The following is a 22168-nucleotide window of genomic DNA, read 5'->3' as shown; positions in this document are numbered from 1 at the left end:
TTTTGTGTAATTATACAATGGTTCTCTACTTTTTTTATTATTACATTCACCTCTTTTATAAGTAATATTAGTGTAATATTTAACATGATATCAAGGTAACATTGAGAAATGTCATTGTAATATTTTCTAACACATAAAGAAGTATTACTATAATATTTTTAAACTTAAAAGAAAGTCAGTGTAGAAAAATACAAAAAGAATAAAATTACGTCTAATTTGATACTAAAATTTGTTAGAGTAATTTACTCTTCTTTTTAATCTAGGATAATAAATTTATAAGCATTTATGAGAAGTAATCTCACTTGACTAAAGAAAAATTATCGAGTAAATTATAGGTACATCTTTTGTGTTTTTTTTTTTAAATTGCACTCACCACTCCTCTTTTTTCACCTTACAAAAAATTCTTAATTGTTTAGTTCACATTATATTTAGATTTCCTCCCTCTTAAACATCAATTAATAATTTAACAAAAATAGATATATGTTGATTACATGACTTTTAATAAAAATTTATGTCTAAAATACTCTCATTTTTTCCTCTAAACTCCATGAAAACACATGTCACCATTTTCAACCTCAAAATATTTTAACACTTTTTTTTTTCTTTCTTTCTCTAATTGGATTTGAACTCAGTTTTTTGTTGAACGTAAACCTAACTTATTGGTACGCATGTGTTAATACCTTTTCTTCTTCTTCTTTTTTAGTACAATTTTTTTGGTGCATGTTGGGTTGTTTGATTGATGCGTTTTTGTTGGACGTGTATCCCTACAATGCCTATTTATTGCAATATGGTCTTTTGCTTCAAATTTTAGTATTTTGCTCCTGCATCTGTGTTTTTTAACTCCTTTTTTTGAAACATTTATTTTTTATGACTATGTATTTGATATAATGTTTCAATAAAAAATTACATCTTTTTCAAATATTAGCAATAACGAAGTAAGAGTTAAATATTAAAGGAAAAACTATGATTACTTTTAAGAAATATCCATTCACAGGGTCAATTTTTTACAAAGATGTTATGATAATTTCGCTTGTTCACATATTTCAATTGACATTAGTTAACAATATTAACATAAGAGAATAAAAGTAATGTAAAAAAAAGGAAGAATATAAGGTACAATTTGAGAAAAACACAAGTGATGCGAGTATAATTTACTCAAATTAATAATATAGTAATATTTTCTCAACAAAAATTTCTCATACTTATGTTATTTGATATTTTTTAGGAATATTAATTTTTATTGATTGATTCAACCATAAAAACAAAAAAATGATTCGATAAAATAAATATAAACTAAAACTTTGCTAGTATTTTATTGAATAATTTATTTTGATGTATAATAGTATATGTTATAAAATGCATCAAAATATCAAATGTACAATATATAGATGAATATCTAATTTAAAATTTTGACGAGTATAGTTAAAACTAGCTAGTGTATCATAATTCAATAGTTAATTTTAAAAAATCATTTCATACAAAATTATTAACCAGTGTCACATACTCCTGTAATAATAATTTCTCTTCATATATTTATTACAAATTTAATTAGAACATATTTACAATGTAAATGTATTTTACATTTTTATCTAATTATGAAATACTACATATAATAAAATAATTTATAGTATGTTAGAAGTACAAAATTCTTTACACTAACGATATAGTAGCATTAAAATTAAACTCATTTAGTATTATCAGATGCTTAAAAAATTGGGTCCATATTACTTTACCTTCACTTGATAGCGTACCAAATTACAACACAAAATTGGTTTAAAATGGCAGATTTAGAGAGAAAAGAAAAGGTGTAATAAAAACACAATTTTTTATGTTCTCTTTCAGTATAAAATGATAGAACACACCATTTTTTTATATCTATGGAATGTGCCTGATTTTCTCTCTCTAAATTTGTGAAGAAACAGAGGAAAGAAGTGAGAGTTAATTAAACAATGACAAAAAAGATATCATTTGTTTGTTTTATTTGATTATAATTTTTTATTCAATTAAATAAGTGAAAAAATATTTTTATTATTTTCCATTTACCTTAATATAAATAAGATCTTAATGGATATGTACTATTGATATTAATTTTTTTTAATTATATTAAAAATCAAATTTAATAATATAACCTTTAAGATAATCATTATCAAAATCAACAACTTATCATATATAGAACTAATCAGTATAAAAATGTATTCAGTTTTTTTTTCTTTGTTTTCCATTTTTTGCTTTTAGTATTTTTTTCTCGCGGACACACGCAAACGTGTAGTACAACGAACTTGTTCGTGGAAGTACAACGGACGCAGTCGGAATTCAACAAAAAGTCCAAGGGCAAAACCGGAAACAAAACCGCCCTCAATTCCTCGTTTTCCACCTGATTTTAAGACCTGTCGCGTTATTATTTAAGTAAACTAAAATAATTAAACCGATAAGTCGTTCTTAATTGGTATTAGTGATATTAAATTGGATTCCAAATCTTGAGTTGGAGTCTTCTAAAGAAAAAAAAGAAAAAAGTTGGGAAAAGAGAATTACACAAATGAAAAAAATAGTGAATATCTTGTATTAATAAGATTAAAAAAACTAAAATAATTAAACCATTAATATAAATATCTGCTATAAAAATTGTTACTCTCGCAACTTCGCCATCGAAATATTTTTCCTTTTTTTTTTTTTAACTTTTCTCTCGCTTTACAATTTATTCTGTTTTTATTTTTTTTTCTCTCACTCGATGGCGCCGGGAATCAGAGGCCTGCAGCTGACTTCCCTCGCCGGCGACTCCGATGAGCTCGAGGACGTGCGGCTCTTGGACTCCTACGACGAAATCGACGGCGGAGCGAGGCGGATTCAGGTGTCGGTCACCGGAATGACCTGCGCCGCTTGCTCCAATTCCGTCGAATCAGCTCTCAAATCACTCGACGGAGTCATCAGCGCCTCTGTCGCGTTGCTTCAGAACAAAGCCGACGTCGTTTTCAATTCGGCTCTGCTCAAGGTTCGTCTCTCTCGTACTTATTTTCTTTTGCATCGTTTACTGCTTCGGAAAATTGAACTTGCTTGAAGTGTTAGCTGACTAAGATTTAATTAGGTCTTGTTTGGATATACTAAAATCTACTGTAATTCTTTGCAGTAAGCACTTGTAGTAGAAAAAAATTAAGGAGATAAAAGAAGATAAAGTGAATTGAACTTATGTGATAATAAGTTAAAATTAACTTATATATAGAAGCTCTCTCAGTTAATTGCTAGAAAACCTGAGCTGCATAACTTGATTTTAATTTATGGGGAATTTTAAATTAAGGAGCACTGCATTTTTATCTTCTTTTTTTCTTTTTCTCTCGTACTTAGAAATTTATTTGAATAAACTTTAATGTGAGTTTGTTTTAATGTATTTTTCTACAGACTACAGCACACTAATTAAGGAAGTAAAAATGAGAGTTCTTTTTATTGGAATGCGCTCCATATAATTTCCAATAAAATATTTCTCCTTTTAATTCCTTAATCACGTTAGCAAGACCCTTTCTTAAAAAATCTCAATTCATTAATTGTTATCTCTCCGGGAAAAAGAGTCTCGAGAGTATTTTCCGTTATGATTTTTCGGTTTTACCGTTTAGTTATTTTCTTTTTTAATTTTTTTTGCCTTAATTGATTGTATGGCTTCTGTTTGGTCAAAATTGCGTTTAACGTTTTGTATTGAGATGCGTGCTCATTAAATCAGTAATCATGCTGTTGGTTATCTCGTTATCCTCTTTTTCCCGGTGAATTTTGTCTGCTTTCTATGTTTATTGCTTTGGCTCGCTGGTGTTGCAGTTAAGTGGACATTTATTTACTGTGTGCCTGTTAGGAATGATATAACTTTTTCTCTGGCATACATTCTCCAACTCAGCTTTTAAAGTGTGCATATAGTAATTGCAATTGTTTTTGTTAGTTATGACTGCAGTGGATTTTTTTGTGTGTGTGTGTGTGTTTTATTTTGATATGAAATCACGGTTTTTCGGGCTCTTCGGTTACAGACTTACAGGTTATTCCTGTGTAATGTTTTCTGTTATGATGTTGAGTAAAATTGATGTGAAGTTTCTTCTCACAGCTTTTTTCTACTGCATGTACATTTCTATATCGATGACTCATGATAATTTATATTCCTAAAACTTTAACTGATATCTATCTTCCTCTCATTTAACTCATTCACTTTGTGCATATTATTGCTTTTGTGGTGAGATATCATAATTTGGTCAGTAAGGCAGGATTCCTTCAACCATCTGGTTCTGCTACTACTGAAGTATGCAATATTATTGTTACACTGATGCATGTTAAGTGATGATGAGCCAGCTATATTCGTATATTAATTGAATAAAAACATAATGTTTCTTGAGTGATTTGTGTGAAATAGTACTGGAAGCTTGTATTTGATAGATATTGAGTTATGTGTTCAAATCTGTCATATTCCAGGATGAAGACATAAAAAATGCAATTGAAGATGCTGGGTTTGAAGCAGACATATTACCTGAATCCAGTACAGTTGCACATGAAACCCTGGTGGGACAGTTCACAATTGGAGGTATGACATGTGCAGCATGTGTAAATTCTGTTGAAGGTATTTTAAGAAATCTTCCAGGGGTCAAAAGGGCTGTTGTAGCTTTGGCTACTTCATCAGGTGAAGTTGAATATGATCCCAGTGTAATTAGTAAAGATGATATAGTCAACGCAATTGAAGATTCTGGTTTTGATGGTTCATTTATAGAAAGCAATGAGCAGGATAAAATAATTTTAGGGGTGGTTGGTGTGTACAGTCTGATCGACACACAAGTTTTAGAAGGCATTCTTAGCAGCACAAAAGGAGTAAGGAAGTTTCATTTTGACAAGGTTTCAGGTGAATTGGATGTTCTGTTTGATCCTGAAGTTCTCAGTTCTAGATCCGTAGTTGATGCAATCCAGGAGGGAAGCAATGGAAAGTTTAAATTACATGTTAGAAGCCCTTATACAAGAATGGCTTCTAAAGACGTTGAGGAGATCTCAACCATATTTCGGCTCTTCATCTCCAGTCTGTTTCTTAGTGTGAGTATTTTTTAAATTCTCAATTCATATAACAATCATATAGTTTCATTGTATTTCCTTTTTTTTTTCTTTATTTGTATTCCTTTCCATCTAACTTTGATCTCTATGGATACATAAAATCACGTCAAAATTCTTGTTAGATTATGTACTGACACTGAAAACAGCTACATATTATTTGCGTAAAGTTGTGAACTGTGCTTTATCTTGAAAACACATTTACACTAATATTTGGAGTAAATGTCTTGTCTATTCATAGAAACATATTCTTAGATATATTGCATTTGAGGAAGGAAAAATAGAGCTGTAAAGGAGATACAGGGGATTGGGATAGAAATCATTTATTGCTGCAGTATTCTCAAACATTAAGGCATTCTACCATCTGTTGGGACTCTGCAATTGTCAAATCCGATAAACATATGCTTCATGGGGAATTAATACATACACTAATTTCACATAAATAAAAGAGGTGTTTTTTCATAATATCATGTCATTTTCTCTTCATGAAAAATTTATATACAGAAACACAAGATTTGATGTTGCTCAGTTGCTGACAGGAAAAAATGATCCTATTCAAAATTTGAGTCTGTATACTGTGTTAACACCCCCTTGTGTTTTTAGGTTCTTGTTTGATCTTTTGAATGTATTTTTACTCAATGCATGGTTGCATGTTTCAGATTCCTCTCTTCTTCATGAGGGTAGTTTGTCCTCATATTCCACCATTCTATTCCTTGTTACTTTGGCGATGTGGGCCTTTCCTCATGGGTGATTTGTTGAAATGGGCATTGGTGAGTGTCATCCAATTTGTGATTGGCAAGCGCTTCTACATTGCAGCCGGCAGAGCTCTTCGAAATGGTTCTACAAACATGGATGTCCTGGTTGCTGTGGGAACTACTGCTTCCTACATTTATTCTGTTTGTGCTCTTCTATATGGTGCTCTTACTGGATTTTGGTCTCCAACTTACTTTGAAACAAGTGCTATGCTCATAACATTTGTATTGTTGGGCAAGTATTTGGAATGCCTTGCCAAGGGAAAGACATCTGATGCTATCAAGAAATTAGTAGAACTTGCTCCTGCAACAGCTTTACTAGTTGTCAAAGATAAAGGTGCATATGACTTTCATTCTATTTGCTTTGTTTTATTAATAAAAAAGGGATATGAAACATATTTGGCATTGATTATCTTATATGTAGGTTCCCTTAAAAAAAAATCTTATATGTAGGTTGAAAGATCATAAATCATAAATGAATTTTATGACATATGTCATGTTCTGGGTGAAATTGATGACAACAACTAAAATTATATTGATTTTTAGGCGGTAAATCTATTGAAGAAAGGGAAATTGATTCTTTGCTTGTTCAACCTGGGGACACATTGAAAGTTCTTCCTGGTGCAAAGGTTCCTGCTGATGGTATTGTTACTTGGGGATCAAGTTATGTAAATGAGAGCATGGTAACTGGTGAATCTGTACCTATTATGAAGGAGGTGAATGCTTCCGTTATTGGAGGCACAATAAATTTGCATGGCGTCCTTCACGTAGAAGCTACCAAAGTAGGATCTGATACAGTTTTGAGTCAGATTATTAGTTTGGTTGAGATGGCCCAGATGTCCAAAGCTCCCATCCAGAAGTTTGCTGATTATGTAAGTATATTGGTCATGGTTGTGTTTGTCTATGTTGCACTTGGGATGCCTTTTATGTTTTGGTGGAGTTACTTTCATAGTGTATGCCTTTTGCTTAGAGTATTTTGTGATAAAGAAAGGATTAGCTTGTGAAATAGTTCTCAGTTCAGTCAAATGTTTCATGTTTCAGGGTGACCTGGCATATTTTTTCCCTTCAAATATTGCAATTCTTGTTATTTTGTCAATTCCAATTGTTAAGTTATATTTACCACCCTGATATAACTTTATATATATATATATATATATGTTATGGCGATATAGAGAGACGGATGGTAATAGTGGTTCATGAATGGATTGTAGTTCTACTGTGGTTGTTACTTTATATTTTGTTAAGTGAAACTTGGGGAAGTTGGCATATCCTCATCCTAAAAAAGGATACATCGAGCAGAAAGGAATCGACATTTAGTCTGTTGTTTGACTGTTTTGTGGCTAATCTGGTTAAGCTTGTAAATTTGGGGTAGTCTTTTGAAGCTTCTATGATCACTGAAAATTGGGGTGTTAATGAATGTAGTTATTCCAATTTGTGGCTTTCATCCTAAATGTAGGGGCTGTTTTTGCTTGCTCATCATTTTCAAAAATAGTCTCTCTCTCTCTGTCTCTCTATCTATCTATCTCTCTATCTATCTATCTCTCTATCTATCTATCTATCTCTCTCTCTCTCTCTCTATCTCTCTCATTTTTGGTTGATTGTATTACATTGAGTAGTTGATTGGTCCATAGATGATTGAACAAATATTAGATATGAACTTAAGTTCCATTCTCTTGGTTTGCAGGTAGCAAGCATATTTGTTCCTACGGTTGTTTCTTTAGCATTATTGACACTATTGGGTTGGTAAGGTCATCTTAACTGGTTTGGGCATATAAATAGATGTTGGCTTCTAATGTGATTGGAATGCTTATTCCTACTTCTTTTTAAATTTGGATCTATAGGTATGTTGCTGGGTCTATTGGAGCTTACCCAGAAGAATGGCTGCCAGAAAATGGAAATCACTTTGTTCTTGCCCTAATGTTCGCAATATCTGTAGTAGTGATTGCATGTCCCTGTGCACTTGGCTTGGCAACACCAACAGCTGTCATGGTGGCAACAGGGGTTGGGGCTAACAATGGAGTGTTAATTAAAGGAGGAGATGCCTTGGAAAGGGCTCAGAGGGTGAAGTATGTGATATTTGATAAAACAGGCACTCTAACTCAGGGAAAAGCCACTGTTACTGCTGCCAAGACATTCACAGGAATGGAACGTGGAGAATTTCTTAAATTGGTGGCTTCTGCTGAGGTGAATTTCAATTTTCTCAGACAGCTTAACTTCTCGCATAGTGTTATGGCATGCCATCATGGCATGAGGAACAAGATTATAGTAGATTAACAAATCATAATTTCTTCTTATATGTTTGATTATCAGAAAATTATGCCCTTCTATTTATTGTTTGATGCCATTAAGGGAACCAATTATGACTTGTTATATTTCATTTTAATTTTATGATTCAGGCTAGCAGTGAACACCCACTAGCAAAAGCAATTTTAGCATATGCACGCCATTTTCATTTCTTTGATGACTCTTCTGCTACTACTGGTACCGAGAATGATGCCAAAACTGATGCAAAGTCTGGGTGGCTTTTTGATGTCTCAGACTTCTTTGCCCTTCCTGGAAGAGGTGTTCAATGTTTTATAGATGGGAAGCATATTTTGGTATGTCCTTTTACTTTCCTAATATGGTTGTCTTGATCTCTACATACTGTGGGATTTGCTTCTTACTTTCCTAAGAGTTTCTTAACCAAGGAAATTTGTCCTCAATAGGTTGGTAACAGGAAGTTGATGGAGGAAAATGGCATAGATATTTCAACAGAAGTCGAAAATTTTGTGGTAGAGCTGGAAGAAAGTGCAAAGACAGGGATACTGGTAGCATATAATGATATATTAACTGGAGCCTTGGGGATTGCAGACCCACTAAAGAGAGAGGCTGCTGTAGTTATAGAGGGCCTCCAGAAAATGGGTGTCAAACCTGTTATGGTTACAGGAGATAACTGGAGAACAGCTCGCGCTGTTGCCAAGGAGGTTTGTATAATTTGTAGTATGTTTTATTTGCATTCGCCATTAAAATCTGTGTTCTGACTTCTGATAACTATTGGAGTGTAATTTCAAAGGCTATGCTTCTAGGATCAGCTTTCAACTACTGTAATCTTGCCTGTACAAAGAAGACCAATAAACATACAAGTATTGTAGTTTTGGTGTTTAGTAGGAAAATTGAATTGAATTGTAGAAAAGGCATGATTGAAATCAAGGGATGAAAAAGCTTGATACCTATAATTGGCGTTCTTCTTTTTGAGCAGGCCTACTCTTGGTTTTCTTATTCATAACTATAGTATAGTTGAAAGAACTGGTGTAACTTAAATGTTTTACTCGTTAGTTACCAGTTTCTTTAGCTCTCTATTGTGAATTATAAAACCAATTGTCTGTTTAAAGCAAAATTTACTTACGTATTGAGTTGCACCATAAAATTTATATAAAAGTTGATGTTGTCGTCAAACTTGTGTTAACAAACGTATTGTATGACAGGTTGGCATCCAAGATGTTAGGGCAGAGGTTATGCCAGCAGGAAAAGCTGATGTTGTACGTTCATTCCAAAAAGATGGGAGCATAGTTGCAATGGTGGGTGATGGTATCAATGATTCTCCTGCATTAGCTGCTGCTGATGTTGGTATGGCGATTGGGGCAGGAACTGACATTGCAATAGAAGCTGCTGAGTATGTCCTCATGAGAAATAGCTTGGAAGATGTAATCACAGCCATCGATCTTTCACGGAAGACCTTTACTCGTATTCGATTGAATTACGTGTTTGCCATGGCTTACAATGTTGTGGCTATACCAGTTGCTGCTGGTGTGTTTTATCCTTCACTGGGGCTCAAGCTGCCACCATGGGTTGCTGGTGCATGCATGGCTCTCTCTTCTGTAAGTGTCGTATGCTCTTCTTTGCTTCTCAAAAGATATAGAAGACCCAGACTTACTACAATACTTGAAATAGTTGTAGAATAACGAGAAAGGAATGAAACCTACTAGCGTCGGCCTAGTAGTGGGGGAGATTTGTGTAGTTTGGACGAGATTTTTTTTTTTTAGAAAAATCTCGTCATCATTGTACACACACAAAAAAGTGAGAGAAAGAAATGAGAATAATCATTGTAGGTTTTAGCTTGTGAGGGTACAAATGACTTTTGATCGGAACTTGTAATTCAAGTTTTGTGCATGTTCCGTCCAGTTGTGCTGTTGTAACTGTAGTCTGTAGTAGCTGCCAAATGCCAATTAATTGTAAATTGTACTTTGACTGTAATTGGTGTGGCACTCTCCCCTCCAATACACACAATTTCACTCGTCTTTATTTATGCGTAACTTCTTCCATGGAGCCATCCATATATACAAAAGCAAAGAGGTTGATGAGATCTTTCCAACCTCGTGAGGGACTTGTGTTTTAATACTACTTACGACAGTGTTCCTTTGAATTTGTCAACAGTTTTTCTAATATATACCAAGTACTGGTTAATTTATATATATATATATATATATATATATATATATATATATATATATATATATATAAGCACTGGTTAAGAATCAAGAAGAAAACTCTTATGGTATGGTATGTTTGATCAAGGAAGAAAATGAAATAAAAGAAAAGAGTAAATACTCAGATAATTTTAGTAGTTTGGTAAGAGAGAAAATCAAAAGAAGAAAAGATAATTGTTTTTTTAGTATCTTTTTGAAATACTAGGTATAGAAAATGCTTGTTACTTGTTAGTCAAAGTGTAAGGAATTTAAATTTCTTTTAGTATGGTTTGAACTTTGGAGTTTCAATCCTTTGAATGATAACAATAAATGTGATTTTACCTCACTAATTTAACCTTGATTAATTGGGATTAAATGTAAATTTCAGACATTGAGAGTCTCATACAAAACAACGCATATCATTATTGAGGTGAAAGATTAGGAACCGTTGTTTGAAAAAGTATTACCTTATTACCTTTAGTTAGAAAAAGTATTACCTTATTTTTCTTATTTACGAAAGTTTGTATAAAAAATTATTTAAGTTATTATCATACAAATTTTTAAAAATAAGATGACATTTTTATGATTAAAAATAAAAGCATTTTTCATAAAATAAATAGCTCTTTAAGACCTTAACCATGTTAACTTGATATGACCAGTAGCATCTGACCAAAAACACGCCTTTCAAAAAAAAAAAAAAAAACCAAAAACACTTACACCACCATGCTGGAAGCTTAGTGCCTGTTTGATTGTAAAGTGAGTCAATCAAAATCATGTAAAAAATGTAAAAATTTGGAAGCAACACTGGGTTGTTTTACTGTCACCACATAAAAAAATAACCGAGTTTCTTTCTTTATACCACTCCTTCAAACATACACTTAATCAATCAACAAAGACATAATAATTCTTAACATATAACACCTTGCATACGATACATTTCCTTTTCTATTTAAGGCATTGGACATAGGCAATCAGGTTAAACTCATAAACCTAACATGTAACTTTGAGATAAGAAATATTTTTCCCTCCCTCTTTAAAAGGATTCATCCTCATATTTAGTATATATTTGAAACCTTGCTTGCTAGCTATGATGCAAATGACATGACCATGACCTTACATTAGATGTGAGCCCTTTAATTTAAGGGTGTGTTTGATTTGACATTTGAACTCTTAAACTAAAATTTACTTTTCATGAAATATGGCACTGCACTTGTTTGTTTGATAAATTACTTTTCCAATTTAATTGAATGTGATTTTCACTTAAACTGAAGTTTATTTCAAAGTTATCTTTCTCTTACTTTTCATGAAATCCTGCACTTGTTTATTTGACAAATTACTTTTCCAATTAAATGTTATTTTCTCTCAAACTGAAGTTTATTTTAAAGTTATCTCTCTCTTACTTTTTTGTTGAACTTAAAATTCTCCAAACATAAATCAAATTACTTTAAACTTACTTTTAACTAAACTTAAAATTTTTAAATTTAAGTTTAATCGAATTTTACTTTTTTTTAATTGAAATTCAAACATACACTAATTGAATATACGCCACTAGGTTGAACTTCACTCACATATCCAATATGCATTCGTGCGACCCTTTGGATAATATGACTATTATGCACACTTCTCCTAAGGAAATATAATTGTCAACACTGATTGGTAATTAGTATTTTTTTTTTTGGCGTGCGTTGAATTGAACAAGCAGAAGAGTCAACAACGAAGAATAGTGAAGAAAGTAGCTAGTCAAAGTTGATTTCCATGTAAATTGCATTACACAAAAGTCAGATTTCCCTTCCTCAATCCACTTCTATTCCTCTGTGTACTGAAAATTAAGTTTGACTACATATATGCCGTAATAAATGTTTCATGGATGCTAACAAAGATTAAGACATTTATTTCCTTTTTCTGAAGATAGGAGAAAAGATAAAACTTAAAAAAAAGATGAAATTCTTTATCAGTCAAAATTCAAGTATGAAACTTATATAAATATATAACTTTTTTTTATAGTTAACCTCAAGATAATAGAACAAAAAAAATTGACCCCTTTCTTTCAAGAGGATTGGTAGCATGTCAAGTTCTTTTAAGATTTTTCGTTTTGCCATTATATGTTACAACTATATGACTTAATTCTTATGTTTGACTCACTTCACACTAACAATATGATTACAGTAGCATGGAAATTTAGTATGCTATGTTTTCGTTCAAATATATATTGAAAGAAATTTCATATGATCATACACTTATAGATGCTAGAATAAGATTTAGAAGATCAGTAGTTTACGTGATAGATAAAAACCGATTAGTGTTTAAATAGGTTTATTTTTTCTCTTTCTTTTTTTCATTGGATATATATAATCTTATGATTTATATATAACTTAAGGTTCTATGTAATATTTATAATTTTATGTTATATGTTTTTAATTTTCCTCTTTTGTTCTTTTACTTAGTCAAGCCTAAGAATATATATATATATATACACACACACGAGCTCATGCATGATATTGATTGAATTGAAGATAGAATGCAACATTTCAGACAATTCTTCATCATTAAATGAAGTGGTCCTCACTCCATATATTCCAAGCATCGTGAAGCATAGCCTTATGGGTCCATGTCTCTTTCCGTTGACTGCAATTGCTGTATATATTTCTCACGAATTTCATTATGTCACTCTATCGCGCGATGTTCTTGGGGTGCATGCATTATATTAATTTAATTTTCTTAATGTAATTTTCTATGTGTAATTCAAGTATTATATTACATCGTTATCATACTAAAGATAAAATAAGCTATGGAGACAAAAAAAAAAATCATAGCCAAAAAGCAAATATTGACTAGCTAGGGCATTTGGCACGTCAAACTATACCGTTTGATCCCTACATAAATAAACAGACATGATGAGAGGATAATCTTCTTTAAGACTTTATCTGGAAACAGAGAAGAACTTACAATTTTACCGCTTTAAAAGTTAGGAGACGTCGAGATTCATTATGATAATGTTAGGACCTTTGATAGGGATGAAATTTTTAGTTTTGTGAGAATTTAAGGTTAAGAATTTTAGATTGAAAATCTTAATTTTTTATGTTTGGTTTCTATTTTTAAAAAATAATATTCGTGAGAAATGATATTTTTTGGGAATGTATTTTTAACTAATTTTTTATGAAAATTTTCGGTAGGGGAGGCGAGAATCTCTCTTTCACAAGTTAATTTTTCTTTTAATCTAGGAAAAAATGTTACTCTTATTAAATTATGATAACTAAAAAAACTATTAGGTATCTCTTTAATTATCATAGAAATCTAAAATATTTAAAATAACCAACCCAATAAATTTTATTTATTATCAGGAATCATCATTCACAAGATTCATGATTTTCAAAGTATACAAAAATTTATCATCTATCAAACATTTCTTTAAGGTGTGTTTGATAAATCACTTTAGTAATTTATACTATTAGTTAGTTTAGCTACTTTACAAAAAGTTGGTTTGACCAAAATAAATATATCTAGTACATGAGTTTATTTTAGTAATTCTTAACTTATTTTTGTAATTACTTTAATTAACATATAACTTATAATCATAAATCTCAAAGTATTCTGACTGAAGGTGACACTTATAGAGACTCCGATTAGAAAGTGTTCAAAGAATAGTGAAAAATAAGTGAAATTATTGGTACTCGAGGAGTTTCGGGTATTTATAAACAGGGACTGACTGAAGTTGTGGGTATGGGGGCCTTGCCAAATAGCCCTCCTTTCAAATTAAAAAACAATAATTTTTTTTAATCTATTTTTTGATTTAGTAAAAAAAATCTGATTCAAATTAAATATTATATTATATTAAATTTTAATTATTATATAATTAGTTATTATTTCTTAACTTAAAAAAAATTATAAACTCAACATTAATCTTATTTTTTTAAAATAAAATCTCATCTCAATATTATATTTTATCAAAATTTTGTTATTATATAATCGATTTTTATCTCTTAACATTTTTAAATCATAAAATCATTAGTAGTTTTATATTTTTAAAGAAATTTTTATCAAATTTTAGTTATTGTATAATTATTTTTTCTTTTGCTTTGTTAATATCTAATTATTCAATTCTACTTTTATGCAATTGAAGTAGTTTTTGTTTTCAAATTTCATATAAACAAGTCTCATTGGAGTGATTGGGGATTGTTATAATTTCCAATTCCTAATTATGAAAACATATTTTTGATTTTCCATATTTTATAATGTTTTAGTAGGAAGACTGTACTTTAAAATAAGATGGAAGATGAATCTTTTATTGACTATTTGTTCATATACATTAAAAATGAAAATTGTTAAGAAATGAATGTAAATTCAATTATTAATTATTTTCGTGTCATTTAAGATAGACATTTTTGTATTTTGATAGATTATTAATGTAATTTGATGAATTGGAACATCAAACTATAAATATTTTGTTTTAAAATTGATATGATATATAATTACTTGATAATTTTTTTATTAGTCATTTGTCCATTCTCGTTGAAGTCTGGAACCACATTTGTTTATAGATGTATTTGACAGGAAAGTTTGTTAGATTTGTTGCGTTTGGTACAGTGCATGTTTAAGAATAAATGTTCAGTGCATATTTAAAAAACACTACAACTAACTCCCTCTAAAAAAAAACACTACACCTAATTTCCAAAAAAATAGCTAATTAATCAATCATCACGTTAACAACATAATCTTAAACGTGAATAACTGAATAACAATAATAAAATCCAATAATTAAATAGAAACAGAAGCCAAAGTATTTGACTCAGTTAACATAGTTTAAATTTGTGTTGAAAGTAATTAATTTATTGCATGATCACATGGTGAAGTTTGAAATTATCATGTGCTCTTGGATCATACAGAGAACTTTGTTATAGAATAAGAATAGAGAAATGGTTGAACTTACAACACTTAACAAGTGAAGTGTTCACCCTTGCTTACAAGGACAAATGCATTACAATTTGGGTAGATTAGTTGATGATTTTCCTTTTACATTTTTTTTATTGTTTGAAATAAAAATTAGTTTTAGTTTATGTGTAAAACTAGTAAAATGTTGCAGAATTTATTATTGATTATTAAAAATTAGATACTTAAATAATTAGAAAAGGAAGAATTAATAGAAAATTCAACTTCCTCTTAAGTGAGTTCTGGATCCGTCCCAACAACGTATACATCCTTAATTTTGATGAAATATGAGATAAAAGCTATTAAGCTACAACAATATTTAAAATTTCCCATGTTTTTGGTACTAAAAATTCCCCATTTCGTTATAGAAAAACAAATGGATGTAGGCATATTCATTTTATTTACATCTATCTTATAATGTAAAGCATAATTACAAAAACACTTCATGATAATATGATATATTGCTAATTAATATATTTGGAAATTTCGCTTGACCTTCTAAACAAGTGCATGCCAAGCTAATATTTGGATAATAAAATATAACATTGTTCTTTATATTTAAATGAGAAGAAAACACTCGTACGGTTCGATTACTGAGTTATTAATTTGGATATTAACTAATTCAACTAAAATATAACAACTAAGTTTTTTTTTTTGTTACACATAGTGACAATTAAGATTGATAGTAACAAAATTATTTTAATGCTGTAAAACACATAAAATTATTTTAATTTATTTAATTAGTGAAATATAATTAATTATCACGCACATTTTACACATATTAAATTAAAAATAGAAGTTTGTGATTAAATTGTTAATGATTAATTAGTTAAGCCCTTTCAATTTCCAATGAAGTGAGGACATTTTACATGCTTTGACAAAAAAGTTTTATACTGAATACTGATGTAGGCAAATCGTCCACCTAAGAGGCAGTGGCAAATAAAAATTTACCCTTTTAAGGAAAGCACTTTAATCCTTGGTATATATATACACTGCATACCCCTTTTGTGATTTTAGGGAATCCATCCCACATGAAAAATAAATCAGAATCATAAAGTTTCTTTACTGAAATGAAAACTGAACTATTTCTTTACTTGTTTTATACTTGTAATTTGAATTGATTCTAGTATATTTAACTATTTCACTGCGATTGATTCCACCTAGGATGAAAATTATTACTGTACTATTTTTTTTCAATAAGGTGTTTAATTAACTCTTTTTTGTTTCTTTACATAGATTAACTCTGTTGATATAATACTTTGTTTCCGACCCAAAATATTAGTCGTCTAGACTATTTTACATAGATAAATAATAATAAAAAATAAATATAAAACAATAATAATTTTATAAAATTAATCTTATATCATCATTAATTTATTTATAATTTTTTTATCCATCGTTAATATTATAAGAAATATAAATAAAAAAATATAATTAAATATTAATAAATTAAAATAATAATTATTTGGAAATAATTTTTTTTCTCTCCCACAATTATAATCGGATTAGTATCTCAAGATGCCTTTCAGCTGGATTTTTTTAAGAAAATTAGCCACAATTTAAAATTCAGTTTGAAAGATTTTATATAATTAATTTTGATAATTAATTAAAGATAAATAATCATTTTTGTTTATAAATATGTAAAACGTTAATAAATTCATTCCTAAAAGATTAAAATTTAAAGTTTAGTCCAAAAAAATGTAACAAACCCATCCATCTATTAACTTTGGTCCGTTACCATTAATAAAAGAGTCTGCAAGACACTTTTAAAAATGAATTTGTTAGTGCTTTACACATTTGAAGACAAAAATGACTATTTATCTTTAATCTTCATTTTTTTCAATTTTTTAATCATTGCAAGCATAATAATAGAAATCTCATAGCAACATACACATTATACTTATTATTATATTTGTTCTAATTTATGTTTGTTTTCTTATTTTTTATAAATGTTTATTATAATATTATGTTTGTAAAGATTAAAAAAGAAAAAGATGAAGATTCAATTATATTTTTGGTAAATAATCATTTTGGTTACTAGACGTGTATAACGAAGATAAATTTATCTCTAAATGTGTCATGTAGGTTTTTTATTGGTAACAGATAAAAATTAATAGATAAATGAATTTGTGTTAATTTTAAAAGATAAATTTTCATCTTTTAAGATGAATTTATATATATTTTAACAAAAATAATTGTTTATCCAATTAATTAATTATGAGATTCGACCGGCGCTTTGGGTTGTTATAATTACGCACACCTTAAATACAGTGTAGGCTGGCAATAGTGGGACCTCTAATAAGTCATTTTGCCTGCGACGAATTGCGCAAACTTTTTGTATAGGACTGTTTCACTCACTGTTCAAACAATGAGTATGATATTATAGAGATACAAAGAAGTGTTGATATTGTTGGTTGAAAATTAAATGATAAATACTTACATTACAGTTTTTACTTTTTAGCATTTGTATGAAATTGTAAGAGTCTACAAGGTTATCGAGAATAAGATTTTCTCATATTGATGAAAGAAGGATTCTACAAGGTTTTTTTTTTTAATTTAATGGTCATATATCGAGAATAATGTAAAATTTTATATGATTATTTAATTATAATTTATTATTAATATAACTTTTAAAATACTATATAGTTTAATTTTTCTTTGTTTTGATTCTACAACACACCCCCTTCCCACCTTTTTCTTCTGAGAGATTAAGTTTGTGTTGATTTTATTTCTCCTCTTCAACCTGCAATAAAAAACACATCACATATTGCTGAGGAGTTTAGGCATTTTTAGTAATTGTCTGGCTAAAGATGCCTTCAGTCCATTCAAAATTAATTTTTTTGCATGAAGTTCTCGGATCTTTATTCTTTGGTGGGTTTCCTAATTATTGTGTTTTTTTCATCATCTTGAAAAATATTTCTTGTCCAAAGTACACCTTTTTTTCTTCTTCTAAGGATCCAAGAATTTGGTCGAATTGATACCCATCTACAATCTCTGTAAGATGATATTTTCGAGTGTTTTATACCTCTGTTCTCTGCTTGTGAAAGGAACCAACAAATAGAAATTAACACTAGCTAAAAGTCATCAACTGTGTAATTTTTTTGTTATGAGTCTGTCGTTAGGTGACTACCTCATTGGCCTAAGGCTCTACAGGATCTAGGAGGAATATTATTAGAGAAAAGAAGGCTATTGCTTGAAAAGATGAAGATTACAATAATCAAGATGAATAATCTCGAAAGTTTATGTAAATTTATGAAAGTTTTATAAACTCGACTCATGGATTCAACTCATAAATTCGTAAGAGTTCACTTCATAAAAAATAATAATAAAATATCTATAAATAACATATCAATTAAATATTTCAACAATATAATTAAGTAAAATAATAAATCATAAATTTTACAATACATAAATAATTAAGTCTAGTAATACATTACTACTAGATAATAATTTACCAATGTTATAATAGTAGTAATTTCCATCGAGAATTTGATATTATTAGAAAACAAACATTTGATGTTATTAGATGTGAATATTTTTCAATTTGAAAACAACACACTTAATAAAGGTAACAGATAGATAATAAACTAAAATGACTTACATACCTTTTAATGTAACTTGTTTAACTTATTAACTCATTGACTTGATAATAAACTCGAAAAAGTCTACCAAATTTACTTAAAGTTTATCGAATCTACTCAGAGTTTATGTAAAGAAAGTTTCCATACAAGTAAACTTAAATAGGTAAATAAACTCATATTGAGTATAATCATGATAATAGTAACAAATTAATAAGTTTGAATTTTGAATGTTGTTGTGCTTCAAATACAAAATTGTCCTCTGATTTATTGAGTAACAAAATTAAAAATTTTCTCTTTTATCAATCTTTTACTATTTCATTCTATTCAGTGATCATTTAAACATGTAACAAAAATCAAAAGACACCCACAAAGTTATGGAAAATGTTTCAAATTAATTAAATTACAAATTCTCCAAAAATATGAAATTTCTGTCTCAAGTTACAGAGTTAAAAAACAAAAGGCAATACAATATATATATATATTTAGAGCAGTAGCAAAGTGAACGCCTTTGCAGTGTTTTACTAGCACAAATGTAAATCTTAACAGGTTCTAAATATATATATTAGCGGGGAGAGATGTACCGTGTTTATGTATAAATCCCAGTAAACGTTTTAAATATCTGGTGGTGTTTGTTAATAAGGCGAAAAAATATAATTAATGGGATCGATCATGGTGACAAGCAGTTAAATTTTTTTACGATATGACTCAAATCATGATATCACAGACTGTTTTTTAAGACTTTGATCCCAGTGTTTGTTTGTCCTTTCACTTAACTATGTTAAAAAAGAGACTTGGTATGCTATTTATATTGTCGGTATTCCATATTAATTTCTCTTCTTTCCTTATAGATCAATTTGACAAAGACTTTGCTTCTAGTAAAAACAAGTGGGCTGTCAAGTTGAATCGTTATCTACTATAACAAGTATCATACGGTCATCTATAGTATAAAAACATGAAACTTTGATCAACAAGGTATGGTGGGTGGGTGGGTGGCTTAGAGCACGTAGACCTTATCATTTTCAACTTTGCAGTACACATTTTTCTGACCAATATCACTTAGACCCCCTCTAATGCTCCAACATAACAAACAAAGAGTCCAAAAGTGATGTTAATCCCGATTTTCATGTCGCCACTAGTATGAACATGCCATTATATATCATCTAACCTCACACGAGGTTTTTATAACTTAAATAATAATATATGATTTGAGTTCAAGGTATATAATAGTGTATTGTGTTAAATAATTTTTTTATTGTTTATAATAATCTTATTTAATCTGAATAAAAGTATTTTGGGTAAGACTTTTTTTTGCTATTTGAGATTTTGATGGGAAATATTTATTGATTTTGTCTGAAAAATTTGACTGATTAACTTTTAGTAAAATATGTCTTCTCTTTCAATTATTTTTTTATTCATAAGACTTGAATTAGAAATTAAACTTAAAAAAATTGGCTTTAGTTTTATCAGAAAACCACATGTTAGTAGAGAATGAATACATGTAGTCTGTGGAAATAATAATAATATGAACACGCTATTTCCTGGAAACACACTATTCTTTGGTTTCAAGTTTCTCCAAAGTCCCTATCAAAGAATAGTCAAAACTTGGACATTTTTATTTTGACCATTACAAGGCACATGTGTACATAATAGAGCCAACTTTCGTTCTTTCTTTTAAAATAAACGAAGATGCCATAGAGTCAGGGAGTGATCACTGATCCTCACCTTTTACCACACACCTACTTCCAAACCCACATGAGGGATAACATGACCATGACTGCCACTACTGATCAATGGATGCAGTTCTATCAACAACCTCTAATGGATAGCCATGGCCATGATCATGATCATGATCATGATCATCATGCTTTGGCACCAAACACCACAGAAGGCTTCTCTAGTTCTCCCACTCCTACCATGCCTTCATCAGAGAGCAATAGCATCTTGAGCCAATTGAGTCCAAAGGGTAATGTATCCAAACCAATAAGAAGAAGGTCTAGAGCCTCTAAGAGAACCCCAACTACACTTCTCAATGCCAACCCCACCAATTTTAGAGCATTAGTACAACAATTCACAGGGTGTCCTCGCACAACCATGTCAACACTAGGGGTCCATAAGGGCCCTATTACCTTGAATTTTCAACAAGGAAATAGTAGTACTGAACAAAAGGTTCATCACCACAACACAAGTAGTAGGGTAGTGCTACCAGTTAGTGGCAGAAGCTACAACAACAACAACAACAACAACCAGTTTCATCAAGTGCCTGCACCGTTTCCTAATTGGCAGAAGCAAGAAGAACAACAGCAACAATTGCCTCAGCAGAGTGGTTACTCTTTTGATTATGTAAAGAACAATGGTTTTCTTCCAAGTTCGGGTAACTCAATAAGGCCTACCACTATTAGCATGGATCATGTCTCTGATGGTTTGCTCTTAGATAATGACTTTAACTTGGCTGATCTAACTGTTAATGGTTTCCCCAATGATGCTCTTTATGAGAGTGAATTATAGGTATATATATATTTTATGTGATGAAAATATTTAGTTATAAAAGGGTTCAATTATATTGAATCCTGTTCATATCAGAATACAGTTAAAGTGGACTTTAGTTATATATTCAGTTCATATGTATGCATGCTTTTATAAAAACAATAATTCATATATAAAGCCTTTATGCATTAGCTTCCAAATAGTACTAGTTCAGTTTAGTTTCTTCTCTCTCTCTTTCTCTCTATTCTTTTTTAAAGGTGAGTTCCCTTGATTAGATTGTTGTCTTCTGGAAAAACTTCTTGGTTTTGTTCTTGTTTATATATTCTTTTTTCTTGGTGAGTTCCCTTGCTTAGATTGTTGTCTTGTAGAAAAGCTTCTATATATTCCTGCCACCATTTTTATATTATCTGTTTTTAACTAGTTTATGATCACGCCATGATCAAAATTCTCATCTGAATTAAGTCTGATGTTCGAAACCTAATTAAATAATTAAGTTTTATTGTTTGTGTACACGATAATCAAACTTTCAAAATCGAAATTCATGAGCAATGAAATACCATCGATCCTCATTTTTCCTCGCCTTGTGGAATTGAATAAAGATTCTTCATGAATGAATTATGTAAATCGCAAGTGATACATATAGTTGTTCTAGTCACTAATTTTAAGATTGAGTTATGAATCTATTAAACATTTAAAACTTTTTAGAGAGAATTTAATCGTGCATAATAGTTTTATTAAACTCAATCAAAATTATTTTCTGTGAAGGATATATGTCATATCTATGAAAAAATAAAGACTCTTCACACTTTCATATATATACATTTATCAACTTCAGATTAGTTAATAAAGATAAGAATTATATATAGTACCGGTTTTGAATTGTTATTAGCTTTCTTTTCAATTCCTTGAAATCTTAACT

At 29.9% G+C, this 22168-nt stretch overlaps 2 protein-coding genes across 2 annotated transcripts; both read left to right on the top strand.

Annotated features, from left to right (window-relative positions):
* Nucleotides 1-2430: 2430 nt before the first annotated feature.
* LOC100798969 (copper-transporting ATPase RAN1) lies at nt 2431-10046 on the top strand. Its single transcript, XM_003533656.5, has 9 exons — nt 2431-2989; nt 4441-5046; nt 5721-6150; nt 6360-6685; nt 7498-7556; nt 7655-7997; nt 8210-8410; nt 8519-8776; nt 9278-10046. The coding sequence occupies exons 1-9, from the start codon at nt 2729-2731 to the stop codon at nt 9752-9754; spliced, it is 2961 nt and encodes a 986-aa protein (XP_003533704.2). The 5' UTR covers nt 2431-2728; the 3' UTR covers nt 9755-10046.
* A 10373-nt stretch (nt 10047-20419) lies between these two features.
* LOC102669198 (uncharacterized) lies at nt 20420-21544 on the top strand. The gene has a single exon (XM_006586890.4). It carries the CDS (start codon nt 20518-20520, stop codon nt 21268-21270), a length of 753 nt encoding a protein of 250 aa, XP_006586953.1. The 5' UTR covers nt 20420-20517; the 3' UTR covers nt 21271-21544.
* The last annotated feature ends 624 nt before the right edge of the window (nt 21545-22168 follow it).

Source organism: Glycine max, chromosome 9 (genome assembly GCF_000004515.6).
Source record: "Glycine max cultivar Williams 82 chromosome 9, Glycine_max_v4.0, whole genome shotgun sequence".
Taxonomy (NCBI): Eukaryota; Viridiplantae; Streptophyta; class Magnoliopsida; order Fabales; family Fabaceae; genus Glycine; species Glycine max.
Note: the sequence above shows the minus strand (reverse complement) of the source record. Positions and strands in the feature narration are given on the sequence as shown.

What these genes read in the sequence shown, in the direction of transcription:
- LOC102669198 (XM_006586890.4), top strand. Translation starts at nt 20,518, where the DNA reads ATGAGGGATAACATGACCATGACTGCCACTACTGATCAATGGATGCAG.
- LOC100798969 (XM_003533656.5), top strand. Translation starts at nt 2,729, where the DNA reads ATGGCGCCGGGAATCAGAGGCCTGCAGCTGACTTCCCTCGCCGGCGAC. An exon ending in AATTGGTGGCTTCTGCTGAG is followed by an intron (nt 7,998 to 8,209) that starts GTGAATTTCAAT and finishes TTTATGATTCAG; the next exon opens with GCTAGCAGTGAACACCCACT. An exon ending in CTCGCGCTGTTGCCAAGGAG is followed by an intron (nt 8,777 to 9,277) that starts GTTTGTATAATT and finishes ATTGTATGACAG; the next exon opens with GTTGGCATCCAAGATGTTAG.